Below are 27,762 nucleotides of genomic sequence, written 5' to 3' on the forward strand. Positions count from 1 at the left end.
GAAGGGGAAAGGAGGGAAGGGGAAAGGAGGGAAGGGGAAAGGAGGGAAGGGGAAAGGAGGGAAGGGGAAAAGGATGGGAAGGGGAAAGGAGGGAAGGGGAAAGGAGGGAAGGGAAAGGAGGGAAGGGGAAAGGAGGGAAGGGGAAAGGAGGGAAGGGGAAAGGAGGGAAGGGGAAAGGAGGGAAGGGGAAAGGAGGGAAGGGGAAAGGAGGGAAGGGGAAAGGAGGGAAGGGAAAGGAGGGAAGGGGAAAGGAGGGAAGGGGAAAGGAGGGAAGGGGAAAGGAGGGAAGGGGAAAGGAGGGAAGGGGAAAGGAGGGAAGGGGGAAAGGAGGGAAGGGGAAAGGAGGGAAGGGGAAAGGAGGGAAGGGGAAAGGAGGGAAGGGGAAAGGAGGGAAGGGGAAAGGAGGGAAGGGGAAAGGAGGGAAGGGGAAAGGAGGGAAGGGGAAAGGAGGGAAGGGGAAAGGAGGGAAGGGGAAAGGAGGGAAGGGGAAAGGAGGGAAGGGGAAAGGAGGGAAGGGGAAAGGAGGGAAGGGGAAAGGAGGGAAGGGGAAAGGAGGGAAGGGGAAAGGAGGGAAGGGAAAGGAGGGAAGGGGAAAGGAGGGAAGGGGAAAGGAGGGAAGGGGAAGGAGGGAAGGGGAAAGGAGGAAGGGGAAAGGAGGGAAGGGGAAAGGAGGGAAGGGGAAAGGAGGGAAGGGGAAAGGAGGGAAGGGGAAAGGAGGGAAGGGGAAAGGAGGGAAGGGGAAAGGAGGGAAGGGGAAAGGAGGGAAGGGGAAAGGAGGGAAGGGGAAAGGAGGGAAGGGGAAAGGAGGGAAGGGGAAAGGAGGGAAGGGGAAAGGAGGGAAGGGGAAAGGAGGGAAGGGGAAAGGAGGGAAGGGGAAAGGAGGGAAGGGGAAAGGAGGGAAGGGGAAAGGAGGGAAGGGGGAAAGGAGGGAAGGGGAAAGGAGGGAAGGGGAAAGGAGGGAGGGAAAGGAGGGAAGGGAAAGGAGGGAAGGGGAAAGGAGGGAAGGGGAAAGGAGGGAAGGGGAAAGGAGGAAGGGGAAAGGAGGGAAGGGGAAAGGAGGAAGGGAAAGGAGGGAAGGGAAAGGAGGGAAGGGGAAAGGAGGGAAGGGGGAAAGGGAAGGGGAAAGGAGGGAAGGGGAAAGGGAAGGGGAAAGGAAGGAGTGGAAAAGGCAAGGATGGGAGAAGAAGAGTAAAAGAAAAGGCCAAACTGGAAGCAGCAATTCCCAATTTCCAGCTAAAGCATCTCTAAAACATGGATACTGTGAGGGGGTGGCAGTTCCCTCAGACAGAACTGGTAATTCCTCCAAATAAAAAAAACCTTTCATCAGGTGGTTTTAAATTATTTTTTTCGGTTTGGGCACACGTTGATCCTGAGTTTCCACCTCCTGACACCCCCAGGACACCAAACCCTCCCACCCCGAGCTCTCAGCACAACATTTCCCCAAGGAAGTGGCAAATCCCTCCCCCCACCGCCGGGTTCGTGAGAAAGGGGTGGGGGATGACGCGGGGAATTCGTTGTTTGGCTTTGCAGCCGAAATAAAACGGCTTTGGGGAAACAGAGCCAAGAGTGGAGGCGACAAACGTCGTGCAGAGGGTTGGGATGAGCCCTGAGGGTTCAGGATGGAAAACACGATCGGGGCAAATGTGCCTGAAATGCAAAGCAGGGGCAGGACAGCGGCGGCTCGGAGGGTTCGGGAGTTGGGGCCAGAAGGCAGAAAAACATCCCAGGCTGAGGTGGGAAGGGTGGGAATGATGATCCTGCTGGGATGGATCGGGAACGGCCCCGAGAGGGAGAAGGTGCCTGGGCTGGAAAACCCTGTCAAAGGCAGATTCCCACCTGGAATCCTGGAATGGGTCGGTTGGAAGGACCTCAAAGCCCACCCGGTGCCACCCCCTGGGCAGGGACAACTCCCACTGTCCCGGGGGGCTCCAGCCTGGCCTGGGGCACTTCCAGGGGTGGGGAATTCGGGGCGAAAGCCCGAAGGAGAGACACAAACTCTCTGGCAAGACCGGAGCCGCCGTCCCGGGTCCCCCACCCCGGATCCCCCATCCCGGATCCTCCATCCCGGATCCCCCATCCCGGGACCCCCATCCCGGATCCTCCATTCCGGATCCCCCATCCCGGGTCCCCCGTCCCGGGTCCCCCATCCCGGGTCCCCCATCCCGGGTCCCCCATCCCGGGACCCCATCCCGGATCCTCCATCCCGGGACCCCATCCCGGGTCCCCCATCCCGGGTCCCCCATCCCGGGTCCCCCATCCCGGGTCCCCCATCCCGGGACCCCCACCCCGGTTCCCAGCTGCTCTCCCAGCCCCCTCCGAGCCCCGGGATCACCGAAGGCGGGATGAGGGCACATGGAAACCGGACACCGGGGGAGCTCCGGGAGGGGAGAGCGGCGGGACCGGACCGGGCCGGGCCGGGCTGGGCTTGCCCGCCCCGGTAAGAGCAGAGCGGCTCCCCGGGACACAACGGGCGCGGGGCCGGTGCCTCACCTGGCTCGCCTTGTAGAACTGTTTCTTCAGCCCCGCCACCGACATGGTGCCGGCAGCGGTGCCGGAGCGCGGCCCGGCGCGGGGGCGGCGGAGGGGTCCGGTGTGAGGGCGGCGGGACCGTGTCCGAGGGCGGCGGGAGCCTGAGGAGCCCGAGGAACCTCCGCCCGCTCCGCTCCGCCCGTCCCGTCCCGTCCCAGCCCGGCCCGTCCCGGCGCCGCTTCCGCCGCCGCCGCCCGGCCCCGCCCCCGGGCCCGCCCCCACCGAGCGGCGCGGCCGGAGCGTCCCCCGGTGTGAGCGCGCCCCCTGCCGGAGCGGCGGACCCGCCGCAGGCCGCGGCTCAGCGACGGCAGAGGCGCGCTCTGTCGCGACAGGGCCCGACTGTGTCGCGGCTACGCGGTTCTCCCGAGAGCCCCCGAGCTGCCCGCAGGGAGGAAGGGGCGTGTACGACACAGGGACAGCCAGGCCGGGCGCGCCCGCCCGGGGACGAAATGGTGCGACGGCCGCGCCGCGGTGAAGCGGAACTACAACTCCCACAATGCCGCGCGGCCGCGTTTGCGCACGCGCATCACAACGGAGGGCGCTGATTGGTCGCTGTCGCCGCCGCCATTTCGCGCCTTGGCTCTGGGCCCTCAGTGTCGCGATAGTGGCCCCGCCCCTCCGGCCGGTGCGGCGGAGAGGGCGCTCCGGTCCCCGCGGCGCCGCTCCCGGGGCCGCCCCGTTATCCCCCGGTAAGCGGATAGCCCTGAGGCCCCGGCGCCGGCCCTCGCACCGACAGCCAATCAGCGCCTCGGGCGCGCCAGATTGACAGCGGCTCCCGCCACTCAGCGGCGCGCACGGCGCCAGCCAATGGCGAGGCGCGGCGCTGAGGGGGCGGGGCGGAGGGGCGGGTCACGTGGGGCGCGCTCCGCCAATCAGCGCGCGGGACGCGGGGCCGGCCCGGCTCCCGCCAAGTACGAGCGGGACGGGCCGGGCGGGACCGGGCGCGGCTCCCCCGGACTGTGCGGGACGGGCCGGGACGGGCCGGGCTGGGCCGGGACGGGGCCGCCGCCGCCCCCCGGGCACCCGCGCGGGCCGCGCCGCCCGCGGCCACAGGTAGGGCCGCGCCGGGGCCGGGCCCGGCCCGCGGGACTTGCGGGCCGCGGGGTGCGCGGGGCCCGCCCGGGGTAACAAAAGAGGCGCCGGCGCTGCCGCCGCGGCCCGGCCCGCCCTGCGGCCTCACCTCACACCGGGTGGGGTTGGGAGGGACATCAGGGCCCGTCTCATCCCTCCCTGTCATGGGCAGGGACACCTTGCATAGCCCAGGGTGCTCCAGCCTGGCCGTGGGCACTGCCAGGGCTGGGGCAGCCACGGCCTCTCTGCCCAACCTGTGCCAGGCCCTGCCCACCCTCCCGGCGGGAATTTCCCCCTCACGTCTGCCCCCGGGCTCTGGGGGTGCTGCTGCCCCAGCCCGGGGGTGACAGGGCCCCTTTGCCCCCCGCTTTGCCCCCCGGGGCAGGTGTTGGGCGCTGCTGCCACCCCCGGGCACCGCACGGGCGCTGATGGGTCCCTTTTACTTCCTCTCGCAGCCATGGAGTGCAGAGACAAAGGGGCTGTTCCCCCGCGGAAGCTCGTCCAAGGTAAGGGGTGCCTGTCACCTGCTGTGCCTTCAGCCCCGGGGGGCCTGTGGGACCCGGTTATGTGGAATGCTTTGCCTTGGCTCTCATCAAGCCTCCCTGAGGGGCTGAGCTCAGATCTGTGCTTCAAAAATAATAAAATAATTTGGTGTTTGATGCCCTGAGCCGTGTGATGGGAGCAAATAACCCCATGCTGGTGTTGGTGGTGTTGTTGTTGCAGCTCGACTGCCCTTCAAGCGCCTCAATCCGGTGCCGAAGGACAAATGTGATGTGGATTCAGAAGAGAAAAGAGCCAAGAGCTCCCCCGGTGCTTTTGGTGCCAGCAGAGATCCCGCCCTGGATGCATCCCCTGCATCCCTGGACAACGTGGAGAACGACTGCCAGCTGGGCTCCCATGGGAATTGTCCTCCAAAACTCCTCAATGGGAAGGGCCCCTTGGACCATTTCATCCAGAAAAGCAGCAGAGCAGACACAGAAGGGCCTGGGGCCCCCCCTGCCCTGCCCAAGGGCTCCAGCCACGGACTCAGCCACAGCACAGCCCGGGGGCATTCGGGGGCCGGGGCTGCTCCTCTCAATGGCACGGCAGGAGAGGAGGGGAACCAGCTGAGCTGCCCGGATTGCCCCCAGGGCACCCAGCCAGGGCACCCCACGGAGACTGAGGGAGCTGCAGCTGCCCCAGAGGGGGCTCTGGGGGGCGAGGCCCAGCCGTGCTCGGGCCCCACGGGCTGCAGGGACCCCACGGGCAGCCCGAGCGAACTGAGGGGTGTCCTCTTTGAGGGGAAGGTGCCCGTGGTGCTCCTGGAGGACATCATGGCTGGGAAGTGCCCCCCCCAGGTGGCATCTCTGGATGGAAGTGCCACATCAGAGAACGAGACCGAGGGATCCTCTCCCGAGGGTGACTCGGGACTCACCAACTCCTCGCTGAGCTCCAGCAGCTCCCCAGAGGGGCAGCCTCTGGCACAGCCCAAGAGGAACACGAGCCCTTTGGCTGCCTCAACGCCCCTCAGGAAGGTTGGTCTGCCCTGCTCTGGGTCTCAGGGCTGCTGGGTGGTCTGTGGGGAGGAGGGAGAGCAGGGAGAGATCAGGAGTGCAGGGAAATTGGGGCTTTTGTGGCTCAATTCCTGCCCTGTGGGATCACCCTGTCCAATCCTGCAGCTGAAGGATTATCCCATGCCTGGTTATGAACTGCTGGTGAATTTATACCCTGGGATTGTAACTTTTTAACTCTGTGGGTTTCATTTTGTATTTTCTTTCATGACATGCACGCTCTGGGACTTGGCATTTTGGTGACAGTGTCCAGAAGCAGTTTTGTCCCTCAGGTGCTGCTTTCCAGCCTCTGTTTGTCACAGAATCACAGAATCAACTGGGTTGGAAGAGACCTCTGAGATCATCAAATCCAACCCCACTTTGATCACCAGATCATGGCACTATCCCTGCTGTAATTCCCATGAGGACCTTCCCCAGTGCAGGTGCTTTTCCAGCTCAGAATTCCTGCAAAGGGCTTGGAAAAGCCCTGGCACAGGTTGGGCAGAGCAGCTGTGGCTGCCCCAGCCCTGGGAGTGTCCCAGGCCAGGCTGGAACACCCTGGGATGGTGGAAGGTGCCCCTGGATCATCCCTAAGGTCCTTCCAACCCAACCCATTCTGAGATTCTGTGAAATCAGTTATGAATGAGGTGGTTTATTGGCATCTTGATTCCAGTTCAGCAAAAGACCCCCAGACACCCTGATTTTGGGGGGAATGTTGACAGGGAAGCTTCCAAGGATAACAATCCCCTGGTGGCTGGAACATTCCCAGGGCTCCCTCCTGCTCTGGGGAGGAGCTCAGGGGGCCACAGTGCCCTGGGAAGCAGAGCAGGCACAGGGAACATGCTCAGGTGCCACAGCTAAGCCTGGCCTACATTTGGGCTGGATTATCTGCCCCTTGTGTTGCTCAGCTCTGGTTTTAGAGGGAAAACCAGGGAAGGTGTTGGGGGGATTGAGGTTGTGCTGCCAGTCAGGGGGGTTGTTCAGGTAAGTGAAGGGAAGGGCTGGTAACTCCCCCTTGTGCCACCTTGAGCCTTTTTAAAAGACTTTAATTAACTATTCCCCAGAGTTTAAGGATAAATGAGGAAACCCCTGGAATGAGAGATTTGGGGTGGGGATGGTCCTTCCCTTCCTTGTGCTGTGTGTTTGTCAAGGGAAGTGGTGAATTCTCTGCCCCCTCCCTGTGAGAACTCCCAGTCTTTCATCTCTAAAATAAATAGTTACACTCCAGCAGCCATGAAGTATTTCCAGTGCAGCAGAACAACAGAAAGAAAAGTGCTTGGCTCCTGATGCAATGCAGCAAACAGGGTGTTGGTAAGGCTGGATTTGCTCCTGTGCTGCCCCCCAGGAGGGGGATGTGCCCCCCAGAATTGGCATTTGCCAGTCCTGCCCTGTTTGTTTTCCTGCATGGAAACATCTCTGCTAAAGTGATGCTCCCACTTGAAAGAATTCTGATTTTTATATCAGATAAATGGAGAAAATGAGACACTTGGGCTGTTCATCAGAGCTGAAATGTGGTCCCTGGTGCTGTGGGTGGCAGGAGGGAGAGGAGGTGCAGCCAACCAAGCCATGGGGGGCTGAAATCCTGACAAAGGAAGCCTTTTAATAGACATAAAACACCTTTCCCCCCATAAATAACAGAGAAACACAAAGTGTGACCTGGTGGGAATTTAGGGGTGATGGGCTGGTACTGGTGGAAGGTCAAGTGGGCTGTGATTAGAAGGAGAAACAGCTTTAAAATATAGATAATAGTCCTTTTATCATAAAATTATATCTAAATGTCACAAAAAATGAGAGTTAGGATGCAAAAAAAAATCCCCAAGCCCAAGTTGAACTGGAAGGAAGTGACTTTGCCATAATTCAGTGTCCCCTGTGGTTCAGAGCAGCCCTTCTGTTTGCTTTGCACTTGATATTCCCTTGCAGATGCTCCTTCAGAGCTGAGGAGACCAGAGGGGTTTGTTTATGCAAAGGTGGTAAGGTGAGGATTTAATGGGAGCAGAAACACTGAAATGGAAATCAGGGAGGTTGGATGTGCCTGGAGTGTGTCAGTGTGTCCTGCCCTGCTCTGGGGGAACAGGGAGGGAGAGCTCTGGGTATGATCTGCAGGGACATTGTTGCTCTCATTCAGTCTGTTCTCTCCTCGTGGCAAAGGGAATGATGTGGGGGCTTCTCTCCAACTTGGATTTCTCATTCCAGGTACCTCAGAAATGCCACAGAAGTTCTGCAGAGAAGGAGAAGCTGAGATTGCAAAGGGTAAGGCATTTTCTATTCCCTGGCACACAAACTCCACCTGAGCAGTGAACAGAACCCTTTGCCTTTTAGCTCAGTCCACTTGCAACATCATTTTTGCTGTTGGAAGGACCTTAATGCAGGAAATTCCTGTCCTTGGCTCTTTCCAAAGCTCCTGAAAGCAGCTCTGGGAGGTGTGGGTGGCCTGCACTGCCTTTGGGGCACTTTGGGGACAGATTCAGGAATTAAACATTGCTGATTGCTCCTCAAACTTCCACCCTGAGAGGACCAAAGTGGAGAGACAGGAGGGAAATGCTCAAGAGCTTTTATTTTGGGGCACTTCCTGCCTTGTTGTTCCCCCTTTTAAACCCCCAAATGTGGGATCTGTTGTTTATTAACACACAGCTCAGTTGGGCCACTGTGTTTATGTCTTTGCTGGAGAATCTTGGATGTCACCCCTGGAAATGCTGGAGCTCCAAGCTCTGTTTGTTTGGATGAGCAAACTGTGCTGGTTTAAAGGTGAACCAGCAGGGGAAATGAACTCACCACGAGAGAGATTATAAGTCAGAGCTAAAATTTAATAATAATATTACAATAACAACACTGACACACAAGGGAAATTGCTTTCAACTCACAAAACCCCAGCAGTATAACCCAGTGTCCTGGGGCACAAACCCAAGGGGGTTTGTTTGCCCTTGTGCTGAGACCCCTGTGGTTCCCCCAAATCCAGAGCAAAAGGAAAAGAAAACCCTGTTGGTGCAGGTGAGGGCTGTGGGCTGGGTGAGAGCGGTGATCTCCTGCTGTCAAGGTCCTGCTGCTCCTCTGGATCCGACGAGAAGTTCTCGAGGTCTTCCTACCCACCACTTCTGTACCCTCAGGGAGCACCCAGTCCCTCCCCCTGGGCGGGGACTCACCCAATGGGTGATTAACTCTGGGAGCCAGGGGGGGTGTTGGACCGTTGATGGCCCATTGGCAGCTCCGCCCCCTCAGGCTGAGTGTGAAGGTGCCAATGACTCCCTGGGCAGCTGCTGCCAATGGCCCATTGTCCTTGGGGAATGAATAGAGGGGGTGGAATACACAGCTCTGATCACCCCACACAGGGTTAGCTGGTCCCTCCTGCTGAACCAGGACACAAACTCTGCTCCCTAATTCTGCTCTCAGTCCTGGAGTGCTGGGCACAAAGGAGGCTGAAGGATCCCATGGAGTTTGAATCAATCAGTGGGTTTTTGGGGGTTGTTTTCCCTGCAGTTGGGAGGGTTTGTGCTCAGGAATGAATTCTTGCTGTGTTTTTAGTGGCTCATTTATGAAGTTGTTGTGTGTTTTTTATATAAGCTGTGTATAAACTCTGCTTTTTGCAGGGCCTCATGCAGGATCCCAATCTGTTGTTTACATCCCTTCTATATCCACGTTAAAAATAGCAGAGATGTGAGGGAGGGATGAGAAGGGAAGCTAAAAATGATGCTGAAAATTCAGTGTGGAGCTGCCCCAGGGCTCCCAGCAGCTCCCATGACTCAGGCTGGCACAGCTCCCCTCCCTTGGCACCCTCAGGCTCTGGGGGGCTCTCTGCACTCACTTGTGTTGTGACACTGCTCAGCAAGTCGTGATGTTGACATGGAGAGATGTGAAATCAATGAAAGCAAACTGAAAACACACAGGGAGGAGAGTTGTGTGTGTGAGCACAGGCCCAGCCTCCCTTCCTGGGGAGAGCAGCAGCTCCTGCAGCACAAAGAAAAGATGTTTTTCTGTAATTTAACAGATTGTGCTGCTTCCTCCTTTGTGTCATGGTGAGGATCTCAGTTGTTTTGGGTGGAAATTCCAAATAATCTTCCCCCCCACTGCTCCCAGAGTGCCCCTTAAATAAGCCCAGGGTGGTGTCTGATTATCCCAACTGGACTCAAACAGGGGACACCTCTGTGAGCCCAACATCTTGTGAGGCAGCAGCTCAGTCTGGAGTGTGGGGCTCACATTATTCCCTGAGATCACAGAATCCTGGAATGTCCTGAGCTGGAAGGGACCCCAAAGGATCAAAGTCCAACTTCTGTGCTAATGGAAAAAGGCTGAAAATCCTTATGGATTTATAATGCAATGTTAGAATTAACCCCCCTGTAGCCTTATGATGACACCAAAGCTCAGCTCATGAGGGAATTCCAAAGAAAATATTTTGGAAACAGCCTTCTGTTAATTTAAAAAGTAATAATTGTTTCCTAATTCCCATCTAATTTTCCATAATGCTACAATGGCAATGAAGATGACTCAATAAAGGGCTTTCCTTGATGCTTAAAAAACCCCTGAAACACCATTTTTTTTAAGAGGAAAAGAACAATTAAAGCCTTCAGAGAGGCAGAACAAGGAAGCTCAGCTGGACTGCACCTGAGGCAGAAGGTGTAGGTGTGGTTGTGATCCCACCTGGTGCCCTGGGATCAGTGGGAATGGTCCCAGCCTGGGGGGTTTCTGGTGCTGCCTGGCAAGCCCTGAGTGGGGACAGTTTGCTGTGTGAGCTGAAGGAGTGAAATGCTGGTTTGGGTGAGGGGTTTGGTGCCAGCAGCTGTTCTGTGCACAACCCCCAGCCCTGAGTGTCCTGTCTGTGCCCCAGGACCAGGAGAGAGCTGACAAACTGCAGAGGCTCCAGGCAGAGAGGGAGCACAAGGGGAGGCTCAAGGAAGAGGCCAAAGCTGCAAAGGAACGAGCCAAGGAGGAGGCAAAGAAGAGGAAAGAGGAGGAGAAGGAGTTGAAAGAGAAGGAAAGGAGGGAGAAGAAGGAAAAAGAAGAAAAGGAGAAAGCTGAGAAGCTGAGGGTGAAGGAGGAGAAGCGCAAGGAGAGGCAGGAAGCTTTGGAGTAAGTGGTTTGGGCAGGTCCTGGGGGTCCCTGGGGTGGGCTCCACTCCCACCCTGCCATGCCCAGCTGAACTGGCCCTCCCAGAGGCTGCACTGCTGGGCCAGTGAGGTGGGATGTGTTGGGAATGCTTGGAGGGCTCTGTGCCCTGTGCCAGCAGCACCTGCTGCCCCCAGGCTGGGCTGGGAATGGCTCCAAAGAGCTGGGGAGCTCCTCTGAGCTGCCCCTCCTGACCTGCCTTGCCTGAACCCTGCAGTTTGTGCCCTGTTTGTTGGGGAAGCTGCTTGTAACTTGGCAATGCCATGAATTTCCTGGTGCTTGAGGTATCTGTGGCAAAAAGGGTCAATATTTGCTCCAGAAGGAATGAGGAAAGTCTTCTCTGTGCCCAGCCAAGTGTGGGCCTTGCCTGCAGGGATGGGTTGATTATCACCCCAGTTTGGGGGCTGGGTCAGGGGCTGGGGCTTCTCAGAGCAAAGAAACCCTTCATGGCTGGTGACAATTCAAATGATCTTTGTATTCAAGGGCAAAACTTGAGGAGAAGAGAAAGAAAGAAGAGGAGAAACGGTTGAGAGAGGAGGAAAAGGTAAAAATGCTTCCTGTAGCTTGTCTCTGAATTCTTCTGCTGTGCTGGGAAGGTGTTGGGGGCTCCTTGGCTGCTCCCAGCAGGATCCTGGGCTTCTCCAGGCCCTGCCTTGTGCCACTGGGGATGTGGAGCAGCTGCCTCTGGGGTGCAGCCTGTGCCCCCTGAGCCCCTGGTGCTGCTCCACCAGTTGGATCATCTTCTCCTGTTCCTTCACACCTGTTGGTGTCTTTGCTTCTTGCTCTGTTTCCCCAATGCCCCCAGTGAACTGTCTGAGCACTCACCTTGGAATCCTCGAGCCAGGGAACACAACTGGTGTTGTTGAGTCACAGGGGCTGAGCTTTGCTTTGTACCTCTCTGGATTTGAAGCTGAGTCGTGCCTGAGCTCACCTTGAATTATAAAGCTTTGTCCTGTCTTTGTGTTTCTAATTTGCATTTTGCTTCTGATTTCAGCGTATTAATGCACAGAAAGCAGAAATTACCAGGTTCTTCCAGAAACCAAAGACTCCACAGGCCCCCAAGGTGAGGGGTTGCTGTTCCTGGGAGGGGATTGTTCTCTCCAGTGGTTTCTAACCAATAACCCTCATTTCCTTCCCATCTGCCCCTCAGACCTTCTTAGGTGCACAACTCAATTTTTCCTTAATTTCCTCGTTTCAAAGTCAAGGATTTTAAGACAAAGGCCAGAGTAGAAGTTTGTGGTTGATTTAATTAAAATCTCAGCTGTGTCTTCTCCACTGGCTGTAGAGGCCTCCATTGCCTTGGAGCTGAGTCTTGGGAAGGGCTTAACCTAAATCTTGTCTTACCCTCAATCTCCAAACCTTAATATTCCTCACTGGGTGTTTCAGATCCTTGCAGGCTCCTGTGGGAAGTTTGCTCCCTTTGAAATCAGGGAGAACATGGTCCTGGCTCCCCTCAGTCGGGTTGCTCTGGAGCCAGAGTTCCTGGAGCAGCTGGATAAGCTCCTGCCTGCTCAGAGCTGGGAAGAGTCTTTCTTGAGGGACCTGAAGTGTCGGAAACCACGAAAATCTGGGCCCACTTTGGTCAGCAGCAACAATGACACAGTGAACAGGTCAGTCAGTTTGCTGGGGGAGTTTTCTGCACTTTTATTTTCCATATTGAACTGCAGGGTGGGTTTGGGGCAGTGTTGAGTGTTGGAGAGGATGGGAAGGTGGAGTTTTCCTTTGAAATCTTGTTTTTGGGAGGATTTTCTCCATGGGGAGCAGCACCTTTGGATGTGGGTTTCCCTCCCTCCATGCAGAAGGTGATGGAGAGGGGACAGAATGAACATTTCTGGGGATAAGATAGAGGTAACCAGGGAGGGGTTTTGGGGAGTGTAATCCAGGGAATCTGTAGGACACATACTGATTATTTGGGGGTGAAACCTGAGCTAATCTGGAGGGGACAGAAGGAGCCTCATGAAGTAAAATTGAGGGAAGGAGTAGGTGACATTTTGGGTGTAAAATCGAGGAAAGTCCTTCCCTGTGGGAATCAGGTGCTTTTCAGCACTGGACACTGCTGGCCCATCTGTGATGGATTTCCCAAGGAAAACAGAGGTGGTGGTAAGGGGGAAGTGGCTTGTCTGGAACTCACATTCCTGCAGGAGAACTGGGAGAGCCTGTGAATTCCAGAATGGTTTGGCTTGGAAGGGGCCATGAAGGTGATTGATCTCCTGCCATAGGCAGAGCTCAGGCTCTGGGCTGGGCTGTGGCTGAGCAGGAGGGGGGTGTTCTGTGGGCTCTGAGCCTCCTCCTCACCTCTGTGTCCCCAGTGACGTGGTGGTGGTGGTGGACACCTGCCAGCCAGATGCTGTTCCTGCAAGGGAGAAGTTTGGGAGGATGAAGCTGCTGCAGTTCAGTGAGAACCACCGTCCTGCCTACTGGGGCACCTGGAACAGGAGCAGCTCCCTGATCCGGGCCAGGAATCCCTGGGCCAAGGACACTGTAAGCACCTGTGCCCTCTGGGCTGGGCTCTGCCCTTCTGGGCCCAAATTCCCTTCTTCTCTGGGGGTTCTCAGCCACTTGCAGAGTTTTGAAACCCTGAAGAGGGTTTGGGGCCTTGAGTTATTCACAAAACATGTTGGCATTTCTTGTAGAAACTGCTGGACTATGAAGTAGATAGTGATGAAGAATGGGAAGAGGAGGAGCCTGGGGAAAGTCTCTCCCATAGTGAGGAGGTGAGGACTGTGCATGAAAAGGCAGATTTGGGAACCAACTGCACCTGCTGTAACTTCTGATAATCTTGTTTTTAGGATGATGAAGAGGAGGGAGAGGATGAAGATGATGATGATGGGTTTTTTGTACCCCATGGGTACCTATCTGAGGATGAAGGTGTGACAGAAGTAAGTGGACTGGGGGGCACTGGCCTTCCCTCCCTGTTCCCAGTGACTTGTTTCATGTCAGTGTTGGCAGAGGAAGAACCTGCTGGCAGGGCTGAGAGTCCCTGGGCCCTGCTGGGTCAGGAGCAGCTTTGTGTGGCTGAGGGAACATGATCCAGAGCTTTGGTTGGTTCTTCCTGGGGTTGGGTGTGCTGAGCTCTCCTCTCTGTGGCTTTAGGAGTGTGATCCAGAGAACCAGAAGGTCCGTCAGAAGCTGAAAGCAAAGGAGTGGGATGAGCTGATTGCCAAGGGGAAGAGGTTCCATGTCCTGCAGCCTGTGAAAATAGGCTGTGTCTGGGAGAGGGCACAGGAGGACACCAGCACAGACACAGACCTGAAGGTTCTCCAGCAGTTCACAGCCTGTGTCCTGGATCCACCTGTGGCAGAGGAGGAGCAGCAGATCCAGAAATGCAGCAAAAAAAGAGCGAGAGATCAGCAAAGTAAGTCCTGAAGGGCTTGGTAGTTGTACTTACACACTGTTGTTCTCTGCTTTGGAGAGAGCAGGGGTTTGTTGAGTGTTCAATTCAGAGTAACCTGTTTCTGACAAGTCTGAAATCCAGGGAATCTGAGAGCTCTTGGAGAGGAGTTTTCTGGCAGTGCAGCTGGTGTGGCCTTAGTTACACTCTCAAAAGCTCATGCTCTGGACAGTCTGAGAAATAAAGCCAAGAAGACTTGAACAGGCTCAGATTTAGGATGGGCTTGAGCCCAGTGACCCATTTATTGTTTGGAGAGAGAGGGCTTGGCTTGTGTGTTGGGTTTCAGTGCTGAGCTTCTCCTCCACCTGATTACCACAAGGGTGGGAAGGATTCACATAAAGGCTGAATAGGGGGGAAGATTTCATTTGGGGGTGATTTTTCTACAACAAATTTACCTCCTGTTACAATCCCAGAATACTTTGGGTTGGAAGGGACCTTAAAGTTTATCCAGTGCCACCCCTGCCATGGACAGGGACACCTTCCAGTAGCCCAGGTTGCTCCAACCTGGCCTTGGACACTTCCAGAGGTGGGGCAGCCACAGCTTCTCTGGGCAATCCCATCTCTGAAGTGAATCCCAGCCCATTTCCTTCTCTCTGGAGTGACTGTGCTGGTGGGTTTTACATCAGGCAGGCTGTTCCCAGCCCTCCCCACCATCCCTGTTCATCCTTTCTCCTCCAAATCAGCCAGGCTTTTCCCAGCCCTTCCCCACCATCCCTGTCCATCCTTTCTCCTCCACAGTTGTACTCTAGGTGGGCTTTTCCCAACCTTTCCCACCACCCTGTCCATTCTTTCTCCCCCAGTTTCACCCCTGCCAGGCTGTTCCCAGCCCTCCCCACCACCCTGTCCATCCTTTCTCCTCCCCAGTTTCACCCCTGCCAGGCTTTTCCCAACCCTTCCCACCACCCTGTCCATCCTTCCTCCCCCAGATTTACCCCAGCCAGGCTGTTCCCAGCCCTCCCCACCACCCTGTCCATCCTTTCTCCTCCAGTTTCACCCCTGCCAGGCTATTCCCAGCCCTTCCCACCACCCTTTCCATCCTTCCTCCCCCAGTTTCACCCCTGCCAGGCTGTTCCCAACCCTTCCCACCACGCTGTCCCCTCTCTCTGCAGTCCTGGCCCACCTCCTGCCTCTGCTCCACGGCAACGTCAACGGGAGCCGGGTGATCATCCAGGAATTCCAGGAGTGCTGCCGGCAGGGGCTGTTTGGCGAGGCCCTGGCACTGCCCTGGCCCGGGGAGGATGGCAGGGTGCCCTCCAAGGCCAGGCTAAAGAGGATCATTTCTGAGAACTCTGTGTACGAGAAGCGCCCCGAGTATCGCATGTGCTGGTACGTGCACGTGGACGTGCTCAGGAGCTTCCACCAGGAGCACCTGCCCGTGCCCTGCCAGTGGAACTACCTGACACAGGTGCCCTCTGCGGGGCTGTGCCCGGGCAAAGAGGAGGGTGGCAGCACTCTGGGCACGGCCACGCCGCAGAGCACCCCCGTGCCAGCCAAGAGGAAGGCCGTGGGCAGCATGTCCATCACGAAGTTCATGAAGAGGCCTCGGGACGCTCAACAGGTGAGTGAGTCCCTGGCAGGGTGTCCATCCCCAGGGAGGGGTGTCTGCAGTGTCCATCACCAAGGAGGAGTGTTCAGTGTCCAGGCTGTCCATCCCCAGGGAGGGGTGTCCAGAGTGTCCATCCCCTGGGAGGGATGTTCAGTGTCCAGGGAGGGGTGTCCAGGCTGTCCATTCCCAGGGAGGAGTGTCCAGGGTGTCCATCTCCAGGGAGGAGTGTTCAGTGTCCAGACTGTCCATCCCCAAGGAGGGGTGTCCAGGCTGTCCATCCCCAGGGAGGGATGTTCAGTGTCCAGGGAGGGGTGTCCGCAGTGTCCATCCTCAGGGAGGAGTGTCCAGGGTGTCCATCTCCAGGGAGGAGTGTTCAGTGTCCAGGGTGTCCATCCCCAGGGAGGGATGTCCAGGGTGTCCATCCTCAGGGAGGGGTGTCCAGGGTGTCCATCTCCAGGGAGGAGTGTTCAGTGTCCAGACTGTCCATCCCCAGGGAGGGATGTTCAGTGTCCAGGGAGGGGTGTCTGCAGTGTCCATCCCCAGGGTGGAATGTCCAGGGTGTCCATCCCCAGGGTGGGGTGTCCAGGGTGTCCATCCTCAGGGAGGGGTGTCCAGGATGTTCCATCCCAGAGAGGGATGTCCAAGGTGTTCATCCCCAGGGTGGAATGTCCAGGGTGCCCATCCTCAGGGAGGGGTGTCCAGGATGTTCCATCCCCAGGGAGGGATGTCCAGGGTGTCCATCCCCAGGGTGGAATGTCCAGGGTGTTCATTGCCAGGTGGGAATAGGGCTGGGTGTGCTTGCACCTCCCAGCTCCAAATATTGTCCTTCCCACAAGAAGACCCTTCTGATGGGGGAAGGAGTGAAATCACAGGACTAAAGAGAAGGGTTTCTTTTGTGTGTCTCCAGCTTGGCCTCTCTGTTCCATGTGAAGTGTTGCTGTCCTGCTGCTGCTCCATTCTCTGCTCTTTGGCAGTGATTTCATCCAAGCTGTGCAGAGTTTCAGAGTCTGCCTGGCCTTGGGTTTGCAGCTGTGTGTGATTTGTGGGCAGGTTTTGATGTGTGCCTGTTCCTGCCAGATGTACAGCCCGGGCTGAGGACTTGCAGCACTTGCCTGTGAACTGATTAAATGTGGTTCCCCAGGGCTGCAACTCACCCCAGAACAGGCTCTGGAGTCTTCAGCTGAATTGCAAGAGCTGGTTTAAAAATACAATGATTCACAGGGACAAAGTGAGATGGAATTGCAGGTGTTGCTGCTTGGGAGCTTTGGTGTGGTTTTCCTGTTGTTGCTTCTGCTTTTCAGGGTGACCACAGGTGGTGCTGGAGCTTAATCATCCAAAAGGATGACTGGAAAATGTGGTCATGGAATCAGGGAAGGGTTTGAGTTGTTGTTCCACCCCTGCCATGGGCAGGGACACCTCCCACCAGCCCAGGGTGCCCCAGCCTGGCCTTGGACACTCCCAGGGCTGGGGCAGCCACAGCTGCTCTGCCCAACCTGTGCCAGGGCCTGCCCACCCTCAGTGGGAGCAATTCCTTCCCAATATCCTTTCCCTTCTGGCAGTGGGAAGCCATTCCCCTTGTCCTGGCACTCCAGGTCCTTGGAAATAGTCCCTCTCCATCTCCATTTATTCCAGGTTAGGAAAGAATCCAAGAATAGTTTGGGTTGGAAGGGACCTTGAAGCTCATCTCGTTCCACTCCCCTCCCATGGACCACAGATGAGGCTTTTGATGCTTTTGATGCTTTCCCTTCCCAATCTATTCTTGTCTCTTTGGCTTTTCCACTGAAAAAGCTCAGCATTCAGGTATTGATAGAGATCAGAGACTTGTGAGAAGCTGTTCAGCCCCCAAACTCCATCTGCTTGGGGTTTTTTTTTTCCTTGTACACTAAATAAAGGCAGAGATAAAAGTCTCTGCTTGGCACCCACTGGAAATTCAGCTTAGAACGGAGCAGAAATAGCAAAACAAAGGCCTTTAGGAGAATTACATCACCAGCCTGAATGTTTCAAAGCTTCTTAAAGCTCAGAGCAAAGGTGTCACAGTCCTCAAAGCCTTTCATGATGTCTCAATCAGCCCTGCTCTGGCTCTGAGAGCCCATCCCACCTGTTGAGCAAGGCTGGAGCTTGGGGAGAGCCTGGGGAGGGTTGGGAGGGCACAGCTGCCAGATTTGTGCCCTGGCACGTGTTCCCCTGCCCTGCAGAGCTCACACCAGCACTTGTGTAAGCAAAGGTGCTCTTACATAAGCTGTACAGAGACAATCTGGGTGCTGGAGTGGGCAGTACCTGCCCACGGGTAGGAGGGACTTAATCTCAGAGCTGGGACTTTGTTGAAAGATGTAAATTGAAAATTTCTTGGCTTGGAACAGCTTTGTTGGGGATGAGGACCAGGATTTTTGTTCCACAGTCCAGCTGAGGGGTAAAAAAAAACCCAACAAACCCTCCCAGCTGGGCAGCTTCAGTTTGTGTCACTCCTTGGGTTTGTTTTCTCCGTTCAAAATAGGGAGTTTGGGCTTTTTCCATGGCAGAAAATCTGGGCAGAAAGGGAAGAACTGTTGCCTTTTTCTCAATAAAAGCTAATTCACAAAGATGAGGAGGACTCAGGGGGAGATGACACTTCAAAACTGGCAGGAAAAATTCATTTCCCATCTTCAGAAGGAAGAAAACACCCAAAGTGGGTTCCTGGAGAAAAGGGGGATCAGGGGGGACCTTCTCACTCCCCACAGGAGGGGAGAGCTGGGGGGGTCGGGCTCTGCTCCAGGAACAGGGACAGGACAAGGGGAAACAGCCTCATGTTGCACCAGAAGGGATTTAGGGTGGAGATGAGGGAAGATTTGTCCATGGAAAGGGGTTTTCAAGGACTGGCACAGCTGCCCAGGGTGGTCCCTGTCCCTGGGGGGGAGCACAAGCCATGTGGATGTGGCACTTGGGCACAAGGGTTGGTGGCTGGAGTTGAGGATTTGGAGATCTTTTCCAACCTAAACGATTCTGTGATTCTTTGAGGGGAGGAGAGATTTCCCTTCCAAAAATCCACCAGCACAGAGTCAGGTTCCCGTTCAGGCTCGAGCTGGCCCTGCTCGGCGTGGGCTGCTCAGGGTGTTGTGTAAGAGGGAGAGATCCTGGAGCAGGAGCCTGGCACGCTGCCCACTCTGTGTGCCAGTGCAGATGAGGCCTTTTGTCAGAAGGCAGTGCCTGTGGGAGCTGGGAATTGCTGGTTTTCCTCCCCTCCCAACGTGCCCCTGTGCCCCTCAGCCCCGTCTCAGCCTCACCCTCCCCTGTCCCTGTGCTTTCCCCTCAGGCTGGAGCTGTGGAGATGGATGGATTTCAGGCAGACACTGAGGAAGATGAGGAAGATGATGACTGCATGATTGTGGATGTACTGCCAGCAAAAGGTGGGAAGATAAATGGATACAGCAGTGCCAGGGGGAGAGACAACACAGCAGGGACAGTGTGTGGCTAAACTTGGGGGTTTGTGCCCCTTTTCCACCCTTTCTGGAGCTTTTCTCTTTAGGTATTTTATTCTAGATAATTCTCTGCTTTTTATCATTTTTCTCTGGATGCTTCTTTGCTATTTCTGGTCTTCTCTAACCTGCTCTTGCCTTTGCTTCCCCCCTCCTCCCTCCCATTGCCTAAATAGCACAAAACACTTGTGACTGCCACTTGCCTGTCAGTGTCACCTGTTCAGTTCTGGGAAGAAAAGTGAACATTAAGGTTTGTAGCAGCAGATGCTCTAATTATTGGTGAACATGGCTGGTCTCTGGGGTGTTCAGAGCCCTCCCAAGGTGTGGACTGTAAGCCCTGGGCTGCCTTGGAGGTGCAGATTGAGGGAAGTAACACCAGGGAACAGCCAAGCTCAATGTGCTGCTTTGCTGCACCAATCTGAGCATTGCTTGTGTTTGTGTCCCAGTTATCCCTTGGAAAATGGCTTCAAAGCCCCAGTGCTGCAGTGTGTCCTTGCAGGAGGTGGGATGGGGCTGTGGAGCAGCTCCTTTGATCTGCAGGAGGTTGAACCAGGCTGTGATCACAGGGATGGAGGAGCTGCCACCAAGCACGTGATGTGCTTTCAAACCCCCTGAGCTCTTCCTTGCTGCTCTCACAGCACCACCTGATTCCAGCAAAGTGGGGGTTGTGTTGGGCAGCAACTCTAGACAAGGACTCTGCACACAAATCTGGAGGGTTTGACCCTTTCCAGGCATATCTGGGTTCTCCTTTCCCTCTGAGCTGCTGCTGCATCCCCTCCCTCCCAAAACACACAGAGTGTAAGTGCCTGACAAGCAGCTTTGCTTTAATCTTTAAGCTGCTTTTGCTTATTACCAGGCTGTGAGAGATGAAAACCTCACCTCAGGTCTGTCACCCCTTGTTGTGAAGATGCCATTCAGCAGCTTCCCTCCCTCAGGCTCTGGGGACACAAATGCAGCTGTGTTTGTTTAGCTCTGCCCCACTCTGAGGCACTGAAAAGATTATGAAAATCCTTTTTATGGTTGGAGTGATTTTTATTCTGGATGGGTGATACCAAATAGGAAACCAGAATTAAACCCATTTTGAAACAGTGGTGAAAAGGAGTCTCACAACAGATGCAGGAAGCTGAGACAGATAAAACATGGAGTAGATCAATCCCTACTGCATTAATGAGGGTATTTAGAAACAAAACCAACACGTTTTCTCCTCTGCAGGTTCTGCAGCTTCAGAATCCAGTGGTACAAGAGCTGCTCACCAGGACACCAGCAGGGTCAGCCCACCTAACCCCATCTGAGACTTAAAATGCCTACTAACTTCTCTGTATGTATGTAGAATTAATTAGAAAACTTTAAACCTTGTGTATCTTTGCCCAAGATACTTGAAAGTATTTCACATTTCTTGTAAAGAGAAGACAGCACTTTGTTGTGCCTCAGCCCAGATGGAAGCTTAAAGTTTTAGGTCTAGCTTTTTAGCTTTTTTAAAAATCCTGCATATTAATCTGTCCTTAATAAAGCATTATTGAAATTTTGATACTTCTTTGTAATGGAAAGTATCTTAAGTTATCTCTGAAAGTAGCTGAGGGATTTTTGGAATAAGCTTATTGTGATGCCACTGGGGGAATGGCTGTTCATAATGTTGTACAGTGTGGCCTTGGGTATAAATGATGTACAATTATATATGGATTTATGCTCTTGTACCATCCTGTTTGTGGTTTTACTTGCTACAGACAACAGCACATTTGGAAAAGGAAAAATCCATCTCGTTTCTCTTGCTTTGGAATTAATTACAGGGGTAGATTATCAGTCCCCTGGTTTTCCATCAGAGCTTGTCTCTGTCCCATGGAAGGAATTCAGGACTGAGGTATAAAGGACTGAACAGGCATCACAGTTGGTGAAATGGGGAACAAACTTGCTGGGGCTTTTCTCTGTATGAGTTTTCAATTAGCTCCTTAAAGGGCTGGCTGTAATCTGAGGCTGTTGATGGCCCCAGTGGGCACCACCAGGAGCTGTTCCCTTTGTCCCCTCCTGTCTGTGAAGGGCAAAGGTGGCTCAGCTGCACCAGTAACACCAGTGCCAGCCCCAGCCCTGCATTCAAATAGGGTGGAACAGAACTGAGTCTTCAAATGATTCCATTTAATCAGACTAAGTGTAACTGTATCCAAATATACTCTCTCCAATAGGAGTTACAGTGCACACAGAAGCCAAAGGGAAAGCTGAGTCTAAACCCAGCCCCAGAGCCAGGCTCAGGCTGGTGATCCAGCCTAACAGCACTAATCCCTGCTCCACCACTCTCTGGGAACACCTCGGGCAGGCACTGCTGCTGCATCTGGGGCTTAAAGCCCCTCGGAGCAGCTCAGGAAGAGCCTCCCTGGGTGAGGCTGAGACTGGCCCGGGCTCTGCTGCTGGAGCTGAGGAGGGACAGAGGCCCCAGCCCTGCCCTCTGCACAGCCTCACCCTCCGAGGTCACAGCTGGAGCTCCACCCGTGCGTTGGGAGAAGGAGGGAAGAGTCCAGGACCAGCAGCACTGAGTGCACTGCCCTTTATTTCAGGGGAGGGTGTGCACATCAGCCAGGAGCTCTGCCCTCAGCGGGCACCGGGGCTGCCCCTCGGCCGCCGCCTCCACGTCCGCCATCACCGCCGCGTCCCAGCACAGGCTCAGGAGGGCCGAGGGCACCTGCCACAGGAGAGGCACGTTAGTGACACCCAGAGGGGACCTTGCAGCTCCTCTTGTGCCCTGCCCACCCCGGGCAGGGACACCTCACTGGCCCCGGGTGCTCCATCCAGGCCTTGGACACTCCCAGGGATGGGGCAGCCACAGCTTCCCTTTGAGCTCAGAACACACTCCATGTTCAGACCTGGACTGAAGAGGACAAGGGTGCATTTCTGCAAGAAGCTCCTTCCAGGAGCTTTGGGCTTTCTGTTCATGTCCTTGCCCTGCCATTTCTGCCTTCCCTCCTTCCCCAGTGTGGATGCTCAGCCTCTGACAGAGCTGCTGGCAACTCCTGCAGCTGCATTTACCCCCAGGAGGGAGGTCCCTGCAGTTCCTTCCAGATCTTGAAGCCTCCAAGCAGTTGCTTGTTTGCTTGTGCTTAAATTGAGGGGCCAGAGCACGACCTGGGGCTCTGGAAGCTGAAAACACACAAACTTCTCCCCAAGCTCTGAGACTGTAATGGAAGGTATTGAAGTTCTCTCTAAAAGCAACTGAGGGATTTTGGAATGAGCTTACTGGGGGCCTCTGAAAACCTCAAGGCCCTGTGGAAAGTACCAACTGCCATTTATTTTACTCACCAGCCCACATTCATTGAAGGCCAAGTTCTCATCAGTCAGTTTGAGACCTCCAGGTCCCAGGAGCTCAAAGGGCAGCCAGTCATCTCTGAGTGCTTCTCTCACAAAGTCGTAGAGCACAGATACTGATTCTCTTGCATAAAAAGTCCCTGCCATGAGAAAACAAGGTGAGAGAGTCTGGCATTTCCCCAAACCTCACCTTTTGTGGGGCTCACCCACTGATGGTGACTTTATCAACTACTTCAGTGCCACACAGCCAGGCTGATTTAACTGAAAATGCATAAAAGCAGAATCCCCAAAGAAAATTATTCAATTGTTGCAAGCCCCTGCCAGCCTGTAACAAAGAGCTGGGAAAGCCTGAAATGATTTCCAGACTTCTACTGGAAGATTTGAAGAGGATTTATGCTGTTGTACAGCCTGACACCACACAGGCAGCCTCATGCTGGTTCCTGTAACACACTGATCTAATGAGTCCAGCTTGTTCCTGGAGGCTTGGGAAGAGCAGACTTTAATTAATGATGCCTTGAGATTCATCCCACCTTAAAGTCCCAACCCTGAGCAGGTGGAGGGCTGGGAGATGGGAATTCTTGGAGAGGCATCACCATGCTCTGGTTGTGTGTTTTACTCCATGAGCTGCACACCTGCTTAGTGAGTGTCTTATACTTCAAGAAGTATCATAGAATGGATTGGGTTGGAAAAGACCTCCGAGATCATCCAGTCCAATCCTTGATCCAACCCCACTGTGATCACCAGCCCAGGGCACTCTGTGCCCTGGGCTGGTGATCACAGTAGGGTTGGATCAAGACATGGTGGATTCTCCCTCAGTGCCACATCCACAGAATCAGCTGGGTTGGAAAAGCCCTCTGAGATCATCAAGTCCAACCCTTGGTCCAACTCCAGTCCCTTTACCAGATCATGGCACTCAGTGCCATGGCCAAGCTCAGTTTAAAACCCTCCAGGGATGGGGAATCCACCCCCTCTCTGGGCAGCCCATTCCAGTGCCTGATTAATCTCTCTGGAAAGAATTTCTTTCTGATCTCCAACTTCAATTTCCCCTGGCAGAGCTTGAGCCCATCGTGCCCTCTTCTCCTGTTGCTGAGTGCCTGGGAGAAGAGACCAACCCCCACCTGGCCAGAACTTCCCTTCAGGCAGTTCCAGACAGTGCTGAGGTCACCTCTGAGCCTCCTCTTCTCCAGGCTGAACACCCCCAGCTCCCTCAGCCTCTCCCCACAGCACTTGTGCTCCAGTCCCTTCTCCAGCCTCGTTGCTCTTCTCATTTGGGTTGGAAAAGACCTCCGAGATCATCAAGTCCAATCCTTGATCCAACCCCACTGGGATCACTCTGGCACTCTGTGCCCTGGGCTGGTGATCACAGTAGGGTTGGATCAAGACGTGGTGGCTTCTCCCTCAGTGCCACATCCATAGAATCAACCGAGTTGGAAAAGCCCTCTGAGATCATCAAGTCCAACCCTTGGTCCAACTCCAGTCCCTTTACCAGATCATGGCACTCAGTGCCACGGCCAATCTCAGTTTAAAACCCTCCAGGGATGGGGAATCCACCCCCTCTCTGGGCAGCCCATTCCAATCCCTGAGCACTCTCAGAAGCTTCTGGAGGCATCCAAAGGAAGGCTGAGGAGGAGTGTTGTGTACCTTGCAGGATGTATCCATCTGGGAATCGCACTCGGAGCAGGGTGTAGTTGTACTTCCTCATCTCCCTCTGCTCCTCCTTCTCCCTCATGGCTCTGGTCCTCAGCATCGACGCCTTCTCCACCGCCTCTGTCCTGCGGGAGAGCCCGACCCTGTGAGGCCACAGGAGAGGGCACAGCCCCTCTGGCACCCCGTGCCCGGCCGTGCCCTCCCTCACCGCAGCCTCTGCTCACGCCGCAGCTCCTCCGCGCTCAGGGCGTAGAAGTCCGGGGGCAGCTCGAAGCGCTCGGCGCGGTGCGAGGGCCGGAACAGCCGCGGCTGCCGGTGCAGCTGAACCCGCAGCGGCTCCGAGCGCAGCAGCCGCTCCCGGCAGGCCCGGAGCTCCTCCAGCCGCTCCAGAGCGCCCTCCCCGAGCACGTAGTACTGCTCTTCCTGCTGCTGCTGCTCCGAGGAGTCTGCAACCACCAACCACGGAGGGGCTGTGCCCTGGCGGCCCCCAGGCAGCCTGCAAACCCTGAGCCTTGAAACCCTGATCCCTGCACACCCTGATCCCTGCAAACCCTGAGCCTTGAAACCCTGATCCCTCCAAACCCTGATCCCAACCCCCTGCAAACCTGATCCTGATCCCCCTGCAAACCCTGATCCCTCCAAACCCTGATCCTGACCCCCCTGCAAACCCTGATCCCTGCAAACCCTGATCCTGACCCCCTGCATACCCTGCTCCCTGAAAACCCTGATCCCAACCCCCTGCAAACCCTGATCCCCTGCAAACCCTGATCCCCTGCAAACCCTGATCCTGACCCCCCTGCAAACCCTGAGCCTTGAAAACCCTGATCCCTCCAAACCCCAATCCTGATCCCCTGCAAACCCTGATCCCTGCAAACCCTGATCCCAACCCCCTGCAAACCTGATCCTGACCCCCCTGCAAACTCTGATCCCTGCAAACCCTGAGCCTTGAAAACAAAACCCCACTCCCTGCAAACCCCAACACCTGCTACCCCTGATCCCTGCAAACCCTGAGCCCTGAAAACCTTGATCCTGACCCCCCTGGAAACCCCACTCCCTGCAGACCCCACTCCCTGCAGACCCCACTCCCTGCAAACCCCACTCCCTTTTGAGGCTCTTGACCTTTACAGGAGTGACATTAGCAATGGAAGGGCAAGGATCTCTGGAAAATGCCTTCTGGACAGGGAATTCTGTTCCAGCCAGGGGAGCCCTCAGCATCCAGAGCTGCCTCCCCTGACCCCCCATCTCCCCACAAACTCCACAGCAACACCCTGGGCTTCCTTGCCTTGTCCTGGAGCAGGCAGTGTTTTTGTCTCAAACCCAATAGCCTGGAAAAATCTGTGTGTCCCTTCCAAGCAGCTTATCCTTTCCTGGAAGAAAAAGAAATCAGATGGAGTTTGCTCCAGGCAAGGGCTTTCCAAGGCTGAGCAGCTGCAGGAGTCTGAGCTCACCTGAAACACCTTGTTCTGCAGTTTGATTTTCCGGTATTTCTCCTCCTCTGGATGGAGGCAAATGTTGTCCAGGTATCTGCAGAGAGGGGGATGCACTGCATGGATCAAAGCAGGACATGCTGCTCCAAGGTGGGAGAAGACACTGAGAGACCTCACAGTATCTCTCACAAAGAGCTGAGCAACTGAGATGAGTAAAATAAATCATTGTTTTGGGGCCAAGCAGCAGCTCCCAAAGCTCTGGGGTTAGTGGGCCCAGCCTTTAATTTTAAAACACTTCCAGGATGTTGAAATTAGGTCAACTGGCAATTCAAGTGAGGCAAGAGTTGAGTTTGCTTGCAAATAACACTTTGCCTGGAGCACAGCAAGGAAACACCCGCGGGAAGGGCCGAGCCCTCCGTGCCCTCCGTGCCACCAACGCTGCCCACTCACTTGGCCATGGTCTCCACCCCCAGCCGGACCTTCTCCCGGTCCTTGTTGAAGGTGTGAATCTCCATGATGGAAGCAGCCACTGGATCCACGGAGAAATGCTGAGGAGAAGGAGAGAAGCTGCTCAGGGAGGAGCTGAGCCCAACTCAGCACCACGTTTGTTCCCCCCACAGTGGGATAAACACCCCGTGGGTTGGACTAGAGGTGATTTAATGGGTAAAGTCAAATCGTCCTTGGGGAGATTTTACAGGGAGAGGTCCCTGGAGGGGACACAAAGGAGTGAGAGGAAGAGGAAGGAAAGCACTCACTGCCTGGATGGCTTCCCGGAGGTGCTTTTCCTTCTCATCTTTCCTTACAATGTCACCAGTCAACGGGCAGATAAAATAGACCCCTGAGACAGAGGGAGCAGCTGCCCCTTCCTCCTGCTCCTGCAGGACATAAAACCAGGCACCAGGCTGAGCTGGGCTTGCTTGGGGTTGTTGTTTCATCCCCTGGCAGCTCCACACAGGACAGGAGGGTGGCACCTCCCTCACCTTCTCCTCCTCGGGGAGCCCCTTCTCGCTGGCAGCTGCCTCAGCCATCAGCTCCTTCCTCACTGGGAGAGACAAACCCTGGTTACAGCACAGGCTCGGCACGTTCCAGAGCCTCTGGGGCAGCCCAGCACTGCCCTGGGCAAGGGCACCCCTGCCCAGGTGCCCAGAGCGAGCGTGACCCCCTGCCCATGACACTCCGGCAGGTGCTGGTGCCACAGAACACCCTCCAGAGCTGCACCCTGGCAGTTTCCCAGCGGGCACCGCCGTGCCCGAGCTCTGCCAGGGCTCCTACCCTGGTTCTTGATGGATTCCTGGGAGCAGGAAGGCGCCTTTCCCTTGGGCTTCAGCTCCAGCCGTGCCAGTGCCGCGGCCGCTGCCATCTGTGCCTCGTCTGTCGGGGCCTGCCGGGGCCGCGGCGCCGCCTCCGCTTTCGGCCTCTCCCTGGGGGCCCTGGCACGGGCACACGGGCTCGGTGTCACCTCCTGCCACCCATGGTGACCCTCCTGCCACCCACTGAGGCCCCAGGGACGCGGAACATCGCTGGCACCCCGGGGAGCGTCGGTGTCGGGGATGGTGCCCGGGGGTGGTGCCCGGGATGGTGCCCAGAGATGGGGATGGTGCCCAGAGATGGTGCCTGGGATGGGGATGGTACCCAGAGATGGTGCCTGGGATGGGGGTGGTGCCCAGAGATGGTACCCGGGATGGTGCCCCGGATGGGGATGGTGCCCAGGGATGGTGCCTGGGATGGGGGTGGTGCCCAGAGATGGTGCCCGGGATGGGGATGGTGCCCAGAGATGGTGCCCGGGATGGGAATGGTGCCCAGAGATGGTGCCTGGGATGGGGATGGTGCCCAGAGATGGTGCCTGGGATGGGGATGGTACCCAGAGATGGTGCCCGGGATGGGGATGGTGCCCAGAGATGGTGCCCGGGATGGGGATGGTGCCCAGAGATGGTACCCGGGATGGTGCCCCGGATGGGGATGGTGCCCAGGGATGGTGCCCAGGGATAGTGGCCAGGGATGGTGCTGGGAATGGTGTTGGTGACAGGGATGTTTCCCAGGGATGGTACCCAGGGATTGGACCCGGGATGGTGCCCGGGATGGGGATGGTGCCCAGAGATGGTGCCCGGGATGGTTCCTGGAATGGGGATGGGGATGGGGATGGTTCTCAGGACTGGTTCCCAGGGGTGGTGTTGGTGCCAGGGGTGGTGCCCGGGGTGCCCCCGCCCCGTTATTACCGCTCCGTACCGGGACGGCTCCGAGAGCTTCTGCCCGGGCCCCGCCGTCTTGAACTTCAGGTCGGTCTTGATCTCCTGGAAGAATTTGCGCATGGCGAGGCCGGGCCGGGATCACCGGGACAGGGCCAGGACAGGTCTAAGATCGCCCGGCCGGGGCCGGGACGGGACCAGGATCACCGGGACAGGCCCGGGAGGTCCAGCCGGGACAGGCCCGGGATCACCCGCCGGGGCCGCCCCGCCCCCGTTTCCGGCCCGGCCGCGGCGTCACCGGAACGGGGCGGGCCCGGCCCGGGATGGGGCGAGAGACACCGACCCCAAACCGGCCCCGCAGGCCGCAAACCCGCAGCCCCCAAACCTGAACCCCAAACCCACAGACCCCAAACCTGAACCCCAAACCCGCAGCCCCCAAACCTGAACCCCAAACCCGCAGCCCCCAAACCTGAACCCCAAACCCGCAGCCCCCAAAGCTGAACCCCAAACCTACAGCCCCCAAAGCTGAACCCCAAACCCGCAGACCCCAAACCTGAACCCCAAACCCGCAGCCCCCAAAGCTGAACCCCAAACCT

The 27,762-nt window shown here is 56.2% G+C and overlaps 2 protein-coding genes across 2 annotated transcripts; one reads left to right on the plus strand and one right to left on the minus strand.

The window, feature by feature from the left end:
* The first annotated feature begins 3,431 nt into the window (after nt 1-3,431).
* On the plus strand, nt 3,432-20,307 carry CHAF1A (chromatin assembly factor 1 subunit A). Its single transcript, XM_071577924.1, has 15 exons — nt 3,432-3,582; nt 4,056-4,106; nt 4,324-5,114; nt 7,323-7,379; nt 9,949-10,190; nt 10,710-10,770; nt 11,221-11,289; nt 11,613-11,836; nt 12,536-12,707; nt 12,860-12,940; nt 13,016-13,105; nt 13,320-13,581; nt 14,727-15,175; nt 18,453-18,546; nt 19,828-20,307. Exons 2-15 carry the CDS (start codon nt 4,058-4,060, stop codon nt 19,905-19,907), a joined length of 2,721 nt encoding a protein of 906 aa, XP_071434025.1. The 5' UTR covers nt 3,432-3,582; nt 4,056-4,057; the 3' UTR covers nt 19,908-20,307.
* Nucleotides 19,627-27,466, minus strand: UBXN6 (UBX domain protein 6). The gene is made up of 11 exons (XM_071577925.1): nt 27,207-27,466; nt 26,253-26,410; nt 25,961-26,022; nt 25,736-25,855; nt 25,431-25,528; nt 25,002-25,077; nt 24,836-24,920; nt 23,762-23,999; nt 23,548-23,678; nt 21,901-22,046; nt 19,627-21,286 (listed from the first exon to the last, which is right to left on the minus strand). The coding sequence occupies exons 1-11, from the start codon at nt 27,287-27,289 to the stop codon at nt 21,158-21,160; spliced, it is 1,326 nt and encodes a 441-aa protein (XP_071434026.1). The 5' UTR covers nt 27,290-27,466; the 3' UTR covers nt 19,627-21,157.
* Nucleotides 27,467-27,762: the final 296 nt, after the last annotated feature.

Source organism: Pithys albifrons, chromosome 27 (genome assembly GCF_047495875.1).
Source record: "Pithys albifrons albifrons isolate INPA30051 chromosome 27, PitAlb_v1, whole genome shotgun sequence".
Taxonomy (NCBI): Eukaryota; Metazoa; Chordata; class Aves; order Passeriformes; family Thamnophilidae; genus Pithys; species Pithys albifrons.